The 11,043-nt window shown below is 34.4% G+C and overlaps 2 protein-coding genes and 2 long non-coding RNA genes across 6 annotated transcripts in view; 2 read left to right on the forward strand and 2 right to left on the reverse strand.

The window, feature by feature from the left end:
* Ttd14 (TRPL translocation defect 14) overlaps positions 1–9,361 on the forward strand; it is a 50,365-nt gene extending 41,004 nt beyond the window's left edge. For both annotated transcript variants that reach the window (XM_069042827.1, XM_069042828.1), the window contains 3 exons: positions 6,285–6,618; positions 7,087–7,297; positions 7,371–9,361. In XM_069042827.1, coding sequence (XP_068898928.1) covers positions 6,285–6,618; positions 7,087–7,297; positions 7,371–7,674 — 849 coding nt within the window. In that variant the 3' untranslated portion in view covers positions 7,675–9,361. The remainder of the gene's footprint in view (positions 1–6,284; positions 6,619–7,086; positions 7,298–7,370) is intronic.
* Positions 1–11,043, reverse strand: part of LOC138127003 (uncharacterized) — a 171,925-nt gene that overhangs the window by 131,244 nt on the left and 29,638 nt on the right. The window lies entirely within an intron of this gene.
* On the reverse strand, positions 8,076–10,214 carry LOC138126989 (zinc finger CCCH domain-containing protein 8-like). 2 transcript variants are annotated; one of them, XM_069042852.1, is made up of 2 exons: positions 10,027–10,214; positions 8,076–9,907 (listed from the first exon to the last, which is right to left on the reverse strand). In XM_069042852.1, the coding sequence occupies exons 1-2, from the start codon at positions 10,104–10,106 to the stop codon at positions 9,436–9,438; spliced, it is 552 nt and encodes a 183-aa protein (XP_068898953.1). In that variant the 5' UTR covers positions 10,107–10,214; the 3' UTR covers positions 8,076–9,435. The 2 variants fall into 2 exon arrangements, with proteins under 2 accessions (XP_068898953.1, XP_068898954.1); XM_069042853.1 differs by having other exon boundaries at positions 8,076–9,903; positions 10,027–10,159.
* LOC138126993 (uncharacterized) lies at positions 10,332–10,934 on the forward strand. Its single transcript, XR_011158037.1, has 3 exons — positions 10,332–10,447; positions 10,506–10,718; positions 10,767–10,934. It is a non-coding gene; the product is annotated as an uncharacterized lncRNA (long non-coding RNA).

Below are 11,043 nucleotides of genomic sequence, written 5' to 3' on the forward strand. Positions count from 1 at the left end.
ACAAGTGAAGCTACTTAAAATAAGCATTATCATAAATAAAAATTGACCTGTTTCAGCGTTTTCCACAAATATCATTAGTTTTGAAATTACTGAATTTATTCCATAAGTAGTTTCCACACTGTAGGTAGACAATCCTACCAAGAAATAAATTATCTGTTACTTTTGGAAGTATTAAAGATACAGACTTTGAAGGTTGTGCAGATCTTTTAACATGTGAAGGAACCCACAAAAGGTAACGATTGAGCCAATGATGCCTTTTACAATGTTGATATTTTTCGAAAAAAAGAGCCTCAATTTTTTTTTCCTAAAGTTTGGGAACCACTGAATTTTATGGAAAAAATGGGTCAAAAATAAATCATAGTACACTTTTTTGTTGTCATTTAATTCAAAATAAAGTCATTTTGACAAGAACATCAATCTTAATCTCAGTTTAAATCACAAATGTTTTTCACCAACCTGGAAAAAACCGATATGATCTTTGATTTATGGCGAACATTCAGAGGCAGCACGGCAAATCTACGGTGAAAAGTTGCCTCAAAGGATACTTCGCAATGCACGAACCTTTGTAAACGTTGTACCGGGTGAGATAAGTTTTATCGTCAGTGCGAAAACATCCACTTCTAATCAATTTAAAATTCTCAAAAAATTCAGGAATGATTGTGTATCACTCTGGAACAGTGTAAAAATTTCAAAATTTTTAATAAAACAGGTAAAGATTTTGTTTTAATTCAATAACCTACATTAATTTACATAATTTTTCACTGAGAGTCCTTTCAAACATTCAGGAAAAATTTGGTGTCATTTTCACGGATTTGAAAATGTTAAATAGTGAGGTTGACAAACTTTGACAAATATCGGTACGTTCACTCGGCCTAAATTTTCAAAAATCTCAGTGGCGTCCCAAGTTAACTGTAAAGTGGGTACAGGTTGCAAAGACACACTTGTCATTTGCAACAGCACTTTTATGGCATTAGTCATTTGAAATTACTTTAAAACTGTACTTATATGGAAAATATTCAACCCAAACTATGATTTTCTGGTCCCTTTGTGCCTTCATTTGGTTCAGAAATATTGAAAAAATGCTGTTGCAAATGACAAGTGTCTTTGCAACCTGTACCCACTTTAGTCGTTTTTTATGATCACGATGGTACGTTCACTCAACCAAATTTTCAAAAATCTCAGTGGCGTCCCAAGTTAAGTGGAGTCGTTTTTTATGATCACGATGGTACTACCTCAGGTTAAAATATCTAAAGTCCATTCACGTTGGATTTTCCTAGTCAAGGTCAAATAATTCAATAATGTGGCGGTGTGATTTTTACTTCAAAAATGCTTTAGCTGTGTATGTCACCAATACGGGCTGATAAAGTAACCAAGTCATTCGTAGACTGTAGAGGTTATATTATTCGCTGTCAGCAAAGAAACAGTCATTTTTCAAATATTGTTTTTAGAGGATAACAATAGGTAATAATACATCCATTTTGTGATCATTTGCACTAAAAATAGTGTCAGTTGTTAATCGGTATGATAGGATTAGGAATAGGAACATACAATAGGTACCTAACTCCTACCTACTGGTGTTGTATTTTTCTGCTTGCGTTGTTGATTAAGTGAAAAAACCCTTAATGACTACAGTGATGACTGATGAGAAACCAGAATAAGTTATAGAAAATGAACCCAATACGAAATTGTGTGAAGTTTCTTTCATTGGAAGCGATGGAAGTAAGGAATGCATCTAAATGATGGAACAAATTTGGCAATAAAATTTCAGTTATTCAGAGACACTTATACGTTTTGATTGTGGTTGTGACGTTTCAAGAATGTATTGTTACAATTGCATACCACAAAAGAAAGGTGTATTTTGATTTTTAATGATTTTTTTCTAATTTAAGTTTTTTCGATGTACACATTACCTTTAAGATAACGTTGTATTGTTAAAACTGCTCAATAAAGGTCGTAAATAGATTATAATCATGTTAATACATACAATACATTAAATATTAAAGAATTCTGACTAATTAATTTTCGAACTGAAGCTATTTTTTCTTGAGTCCGTATTAGCTTGCGGGTTTCGTCACATTACGTCAGTTGTGGAAGGTTAACCCAATTTTAAAATTAACCTTTTTTTATTTTCGCCATGGTAAAATCACCCAGGAATAGAATTTTATTAAAAAATCTGTGACTTTATTTCACACGTCAAACTAACATTCAAAATTAAAGACGTCAAATCACGATAATGTAAAAATTACTAGGAAAGGAGGCGCAGGCTTGCAACGTGAGAACAATTTGGCAGAGAAAATCCAACGTGAATGGACTTTACACAACCTTCAAAATCAGACTGTATAATACAGTTTTGAAATAAGTACTAAATGTCAGTTTACTCATCCTGTTATAATTCAATTGCTACGTATAAACGAGGTAATTTTTTATGTGAAGTGAGATCATTTTTATTAGCAAAAATAAACTCGAATTTAACAAACCGAGGATAAGTTATTTGAGACAGGCATGCTCTTCTGTTTTGATGAAACAATTCTGCCCCTAGGTTTTTTTTACATTAAATCATGTTTCTGTCGTGCTTGATTGCATTTATTTTTTGTAGCATAAATAAAATAAACTAAATACAATAACGTTATTTATTTTTAAATTTTTCCACTTCATGGTACTTCTGATTTAAAAATTTTTGGTGAAATTAATTTATTTCACAGTCTGTTTAATTAATATTTTTCAGAAAGAGCAATACAAAATTACCAAATTCTAACTTGTAAAGTTTGCCAAAATATTAAAAATTAAAATTCTTTAAATTATTTGTGATATTAAGTAAGGTCCAAAAGTTTCTAGTGCGACCGACTCTAAAGAATGGACAAAAAATCGTTACATAACGCAGTGCAAAATACTAAACTCTCCATCTTAATTGTTTACGTTATTTAGAAAACCGTTGTAGCCTTGTAGATTAATTCCCGCCACATTTGTTTCTGTGTCTGTCTTCTGTCAAAAAACGTGTAATCTATCAGCGTACGGAGTATACATAAGTGAGACACATGTTTCACTAGAATTCATTTATTATGAATAGTATATTCTGTACCGAGGTTAGAATGAAAATTGGACCTACGAGTGGAAGATTCCGAGCGCGAGCGTGAGGAATCACGAGTCAGAATTTGAGAATTTTCCCCTGTGCGAACGGATTTTGATAAATGTCACAACTTGTCAAAGTTTAAAACGCGAGTGAAACAAACTCGTTAAATAAACTACTATTTCATGCACAAAAAACATTCACTTCACGCACTTAATATAAAAATAACGTACATTGACATTAATACCTACTTGATTTACATTTGAAGTGTCAAAAAGTGACGATCAATGTATTTTGGCCCCAATAGTACCGGGTGATTTTAAATGATTGTGACCTTTTTTCTTAAGTTGGGAACATTTTTCATAAATTATTTTGGCAAACTTGATACCTTAATCAACACATTGGCGTACGTACGTCATTTTGACATTTTATGTATTAATAAATTGTGTCAAATAGGCGAGGACGCCTATGTTTATGTCAACTATCACATTAAAATCATTTAAAATCACCCGGTACTATTGCGGACACGGAATCTTGGACGATTTGTCATTCGATTGACTTACGATTTTTGTCATTTTTATCATACTGACATGCCAAAAATAAACTTACCAATGTTAAATCATTTCAGACGTCAATCATAATGACAATAAAGCTTGGCTTACATTGACATTTTTTGAAAATTTGACGTCTAAAATTCCGTGTCCGTAACTGTACCTACTCATAATTTAGTAACAAAAATATTATTTGAGTCAAAAGGTGAAGTAGAATTTATTAGGCCTGTAATAATAGGTTTTCTCAAGAAGTTATTAATAATTTGATATAAAAGTGGATTGTGCCCTATTTTTACTTACAAAATTTATTAAAAATGAAAAACGAAAGGAGAAAATCATTCAAAATCAGGTAATTCGTCCCAAATGACGTAACGAACTTGTCACAATTTGAGATTTTCATTTGTTTTAAATTGCAGCCACAATTAAAAATAAAAATATCCACTGGCGGAGGCTAGTAACTTTATTACTAATACCAACCTAACGCCACTTTGAGAATTCAGGTCTGTAAGGGATGAGCTTTAAAGTCCATTCAAAAATCAAAAAACCACCAACGTCGCATTTTCCTCGATAATTACTATCGGCAACGCTGTCTAGTGTAAAATTTGGTGAGACTTGTAATTTTGAGGTTAAATGTTTATTAAGTGTCCTTTTTTTCTGGGCATGTTTAAGTAAAGATAATAAGAATCAATAAATAAATGAAACGTGCTGCTAATAAAACAATATGAACGAAATTCAAAGCAATTGAATTTTATTTTGAATCAAATAAATGTTATAATTCTGTGGCGGTCGTGAAAAAGTAGGTAAGTCGAAAATGTTAATTTTTCAGTGCAACGATTCAAAATTCCACATCATTCCTAAAATCCTGTAATTAAATAGAAACTTCTTTCTACCTGTACTTGCTTTCAATATATAGTTATTTATGGTATAAGTGGGTTATTTAAGATATTACCCACGAGAGGTATTTGTAACCTACGAGGGCTTGCCCGAGTAGGTTATTACCTCGAGTGGGTAGTACTTAATAACCCACGTATGCCATACAACTTTTTATCCAATATTCCAAAATTTTTAGATAATGACATTATTGATGAAATTCTGCTCCCGATGGGTTATGTATGTTATAACCCACGGTGCAAATGGCAACGTGGGTTAAAACAACAGACTAGTTATAGCCCAGTTTACTCAATTAAAACTAACTAGTAAAACACGATATTACTATTGAATGTTGGATAAAGTAAATTTTAAACTGTGAAAATCGGAATTATTTAATTCCATGATTTATTATTAAGGTGTAAACATCGTTAACTCATTTTTGAAATTATTTGACTTACCTACTTTTTCACGACCGCCACAGAATTTATACGAGTAGTTATAAACGTAGTATGAAAAAATTATCTACCTAGGGTTTTTAAAATTTTACCAATCTAAAGCAACAGGTGGTGGTTTTTTGATTTTTGAATGGACTTTACATGTGTTTTAAACATAACTACTCGACTAGTCCTATTATTTTACATCACGAAAGAAACGCCCACTTTAGACGCATAATAATGAAAAAAAACTTCTTTTAATGGTGATGCAAGAAAAAAGTTGTGCCTTTTTTCAGTAGGTATATTAACTGCATCGGATGCTTTAGAACCTTAACAATAAAATAATGATTTTGATTGATAATAAGAGTATAAACACAGTTCACGTTGTTTTGGCATAATGGGGAGCCATGATTTATTTTTTTAATGTCAGACGCAGTGTTTGATTTGCGTCTGACATGCGGACCTACCAAAATGAACATAATATGTTGCTGAATTTCCCGCGATGTCTGAATATTCTTCTATTGCAAACTAGTAAACTGACAACAATGCACTAGACATTGACGCTATTTATAACCTCAAACTTAGAAAAACATAACCTTATTCAATAGACAGTTTTACTACCAAATTAAATGCAAAATTTTCATGCCCTCCCATTATACCAAAACAACGTGAATGCATTTTACTTGCCGGTAAACAGAAAAATTATACAAATAGGATAAAATTACTCATATCTAACAGAAGCAAATCATTTACATCAACAGCAATGGTGAAGGACCTTCCAGTCTTTCGATACGGTTATGGAAGCAGATTCTGTGCTTGAGGTTATTTACCGACTTTCATGCTGTCTTTCTATAGTTTATGTACATAACATGACTCAGTGAAGTTGATGTTTTGTTTTTGGTTTCTTACGATGTGAATCATAGCATTCATAATAACTGACTGCCTTAGTCACAGTTAAGTTTAAAATATTTAACGATTATTATTCTTGAACCATATTATTCAAAAATTGTTTGTTAGATCCAAAATATTCTACCACCTCAATTATGACCATGACTATACATTTCAAAAACCGATGAGAAAACTGGTAATAGGAGTAAAGATATCCATCGATAATTATGTTTATAGCATTTTTTAATATATCTGACTGTACATAGTTTACATCTCTTTGAGTGCATCTGAATACACTTTCTTTGATGAGGATTTTTTTAGACACGCTGTCTGTAGTCATTTCAAGAACATTGAAAATGTAGTTAATTTGTTATTTTGAAACAATTTTTCTGAAAAACTGTTGTGTACGTACATTTTATTAGAGCAGTTATCCACCTTCTAACCCTCAAACATCTTTTCCTTGTTGTCTTGCAGGACCACAGTTGTCGCTCCGAAGGCGTCGAACTCGCCCGCGAGCTCGACTCGAACGCGGCCGCCTCCTGGGTGGGCCACCCCTACTTCGACGTGATCGACAACTCCACTGATTTCGAGGGAAAAATCCGTCGAATGATCGGCTCCATCTGCCACAAAATCGGCATAGACACCGGCGACAGATTGCTGAAGAACTCTCGCAAAGTTAAATTCCTGGTCAGGGCCCCGCTACCCGACGACTCTGTCTTTCCGCCCTTCCAGGACTTCGAAGTCATACACAATTATCTGCAGTCCAACTCCCCCAATCAAGTCAGGTTACGGAAACGGGGACAGAAAGGTGAGAAACGAAAGATTCGTTATTTGTAAAGCACCACGTCGGTTTTATTTGTAGCACTCTTGAATTTTATTACTTTATTTCGTTATATGAAATAGTTTGCTCATGTTGTTACACTTGTGAAATATGGTTTGCAAATATATCGAAAAGTATATTAGGGGTTTTCTTTTTACTAACATGTACAAACATGAAAAATTCGAATAGTTGGTTGCGGTAATTTAACACGGTTGGCAATCGTACGGTCGCCAAATTCCCCACCAAGGGAATCCCCCGTTAGACTTGTGAGGAACTTGTGAGCCGATTTTCCTACTTAAGTTTCCGTTTCTGTTGGTTTTATTTGTTATTTTTCTTTATCGATCGAGAAATTGTCTTGGGGGATAATTTCCCAGATTGTGAAATTATTGCTCCAACTTAGAATTTTGTACACGTTGCAACTACCATAATAAAAATGTGTCATTGTTTGGGTTACAGGGCATTACAGTTACATACACACTGTACGGCGACAAAATCAACCAGGTGGTCAGGTTATAGAAGTAAAGACACAGATCACCCACCGGGACTACATAAATCTTTTGACGCAAAAGGACAATTCTCATTTTACTATTTACAAAAAACGAAGGTGTTTTATTTACAACAATCAATATTTTCAGCTCGATATCTACGAGCAACCTAGTCATCCCAGGTAAGGCTTTTCTTTAACTCGCGCCCTCTGTCGACCGGACTTGTGAATTGTGTTAACGCTGTCACGTCTGCAGGTGCAGGGACTTGATCTTACTCGAAACTTATTCGGCCTTGGACGAGACCAACTTAAAAGAAACGCTTCCGGGATTCCTCAACATCGAGAAAGAAGTGACGGGAAATCCAGACTATTCGATGTACAATTTGTCGCTCAGGGAAGACTGGAAAACGTCCAAGAAATTCTGGGCTTACGCCCCCGCCCCCAAAATTCGAGACCGTAGATACGAAGGGGATGGATTGTCGAACGGGTTCGATTGTAAAAAATCACTGAAAATGAACGGCCACGATGTGAAGGGTAAAGAATGTAACGGAAAAGCTTAATTTTTTAATTGGTTGTAACGCTATTTTTTGGTTTTTTATTTCAAGTTAATACATTTCGATTTTACTAAGCAGTAGATTCATTTGCTAGTTATTTATGTGATAGGATGTGAAATTTGTAAAATATTCTATTTTTTGTAGGTATTTTAACTTGTAGTGATGTCAATAGTCGGTCGTTGACCAGTATGTTAACACTTCTTACTTTCAAAGAGACTTACTATTGTATGCTCAAGATTACCAGTGGAAAACCAAAAGTTTTAATTTATTAAATGATTCATTCCAGTAGTGCGTAACCAAATGGCAGCTCTGTGGCAACACCCACGTCTCGTGTTGCCACAGTTCGGCACATTTGGGTACGTCATGTCGGAATGCACGTTAAATTGCGAATTTTTACATTCTGAATGTTTTGTTTTTTGTTAATGAACAAATTGTACATAATTTGACCTGTATTATTCCTGGAATACTGAAACTATGTTGGACTTCCATTGACAGTTCTCACCAGATTAAGATATCCACGAGGTGTAGAGTATTATTAAAGAGATATCTGTGTATATTTGGAATAAAGTTGTTTTAGTGTCATTACTATTTATATGTGTAAAAGGAGTAAAACGTATCACGTGGATACACATTTAACGCTGTAGATATAAAGTTACGGCAGTTCTGGTCATTGTAATTATGATAATTATCACAATGCTTACATTCTAAGATGACCAAATCGAAATTTAGTTTTTAACATTTTCACACTTGAACCGACGTATGACAGTCTGACAGAAGCGCCATCTACAACAATTTTTACACTTCATAAATCACGGCCAACTAAGATAAAAATTAAAAAGCCTTGACAATTCAATTAATTCGTTTTTTAACCGTCGGCGCAGTCTGTTGTCAAATGACAGTTACAAGATAATGGATGACGGTCCAGCAAGGTTTCGTGTTCTGGCGGATTTGTGGGTAATTTCCCCAAACATTTTTTGTTTTTAAAAATACAAACATTATTTCCCAACTCAAAATAAATTGAAGTACCTGTTAGAGTTATTTATTAATATACTTTTTTTGTTGTCTTTTAATATCTCTAGATGTAGACTGTGAGGATGCCAAAAGTCATTTTCAGCCACATTAAAATGCAGCTGACGTTGGTTTCACGAACTTGAGAGAAACTGACTGAATTTTTTTTATTTGTTCGCAAGTCACGATTTCTCCAGACTTGCGTTGAAAAGAATTATTAAAAAATACAGGTTTTGGCGTGAAGCCTGCGGATGTGACGCGTTTATTATGTCGGTTGTACTTTTTTCCGTTATTTTGAATTAAGAAATTGTACAGGGACGAGCAGCATTTGAACAGTGCCAGTTTCCATTTTAAAGATTCTTTTACTCTTGATGAAAATGTGAATACAATGCATTTAGAGATTTATAAATGTTACTAGATATCTCGTTTTATACTCTATGTATTTGTAGAGTCGGGATGAGCATAAAGTGTGATAATGTATCATACAATTATTAATTCTTCTATCTGCTTAATTTTGTGTACTTATGAGGGCAGTTCGCCCACACATCATGACATTACTTGTAATAGTATTTTAGGCCAATCACAGGCGTAATATTTGTTTCCGATCATAAACACTGAATTATGTACAGTAGAAATCAAATATTATGACCCCTGGTTAGCCTCCATAATAAATTAGTCACACGTACACCGTTTTTCTTTTCACCTTTTTAATCACAAAATGCAATAAATTAAAAAGAAGTACATAACAAATATACAAGATTACTTTTTCTGACTGACATAATTCTTCATCACTTTCTTGCCTGGAACAAGTCCTTGCGTCAATCCTGGCCTCTTTTTCCTCTTCAGCGAATTTTGCACCCCCGCCTCTTGCCGCGTATTTTTAACTTGCGGAAGATGCTGACTTTGACAAGCGACTCTTTGATACGTCTGCTTTTCGCTTTCGATCTGGTCTTTTGTTTTTTGTATGTCTGAGTCGTGAGCGTACTTGCAGTTGTGTCCAAAGCGACATCGGCCCTTTCGATAGTTCCAACAGATCTTCTTGCCGTTTATTACGATGACGTTGTCTTTAGCGTCCACCATTTTCACGTGCTTTTGTAAAATCGCTTCCTTCGCGCTCTCTGCTTCCGTGAACGGATTCTTGAACACTGACGTTTTGAGCTTGTCCGGATCGCTGGCTGAGTTGCCAAAAAAGTCGGGTTTTGGCAGTTTTGGAGTCATCTTGTCCGGCTGGCTGAAACATGTAACAGCTGACCCGATTTTTACCTGATTGGCGTTAAAAATTTAAAGACCATCCTGGCTTTAAAGTTTTCCGAGCAAACGGGGTATTTTGTTTCGTAATTTTAACTATACCTGTCGATGTTTTGGGGAGCATCATCTTCGTCGGACTCTGAGCTAGACAAAGAATCGTCGTAATCAGGAACAAGGGACATTTTAAAATGATTTTGTGAAGACAACTACAAAAAACTATTTACTACGAGGACTAGAAATTAGGTTATGTTTACAGCCAAACTGCAAACGTCAACTACCCAATGTCACCAACTTAAACCTGGAATTTACATTATTTTCAGAAAACAATGTAATCGTTTAATCTTTCTTTATAGTACATGTAATATTGCACGCAGAAAACTTCAAAAGACGCTGAAAATATGGTTTGCTTGTATTAAATCATTAAAATTATATTATGACAGAGTAGGTTGGCAACAATACATTACTCCTCAAATGACAACTAAGAGGTAGCGGGAATTCTCGCTGAAAGATTTACAGAAATATTGTTAGTGAGTATTAACGGATACGTTTAAACCAAAACACATGCTTTTCGTTAATTTCAGGTAGAAATTATGGTAATGATGAGTAATCCTATGCATAACTTGGTTAGCGGCGCTCAGTTGCCGGCTTTTGTGGGGAAAAATGTTGCAGTGTGCGGCGTAGTTAATAACGCCTCCTCAGGAAGTACATCTTTCAGTTTACAATCAACCGATAACGTATCAGTTCCTGTACATTTAAATAAACCTCTCTCCGAAGACCTTAAGGGATATGTTGAAGTATTTTTCATCACTTGATGTAACCTAATGTTCAAAGTATATTTGCAGGTGCACGGAGTTTGTCAAGGAGGCAAAACTATTCAGGCGGAAAATTTTTACACCTTTACCAATCAAAAATTCGATGCTAAGAGCCATAACACACTTTGCAAGCTAATGAATAGTATTCCAAATGTATATCATAACCAGAAATAATAATATACCAACACTTGTAAAGCTGTTTGTGTTTTGAAACGTGTATTTTGTTTTGTGAAATTCATTAAAAAAATATTTTTTCAAAAATGTGTTTCTATATCATGGGCTAGATGGCGTTTTGGTTCTTGGTTGT

Source organism: Tenebrio molitor, chromosome 3, assembly GCF_963966145.1.
Source record: "Tenebrio molitor chromosome 3, icTenMoli1.1, whole genome shotgun sequence".
NCBI classification, from domain to species: Eukaryota; Metazoa; Arthropoda; class Insecta; order Coleoptera; family Tenebrionidae; genus Tenebrio; species Tenebrio molitor.

What these genes read in the sequence shown, in the direction of transcription:
- LOC138126989 (XM_069042852.1), bottom strand. Translation starts at nt 10,106, where the DNA reads ATGTCCCTTGTTCCTGATTACGACGATTCTTTGTCTAGCTCAGAGTCC. An exon ending in GCTCCCCAAAACATCGACAG is followed by an intron (nt 9,908 to 10,026) that starts GTATAGTTAAAA and finishes TACATGTTTCAG; the next exon opens with CCAGCCGGACAAGATGACTC.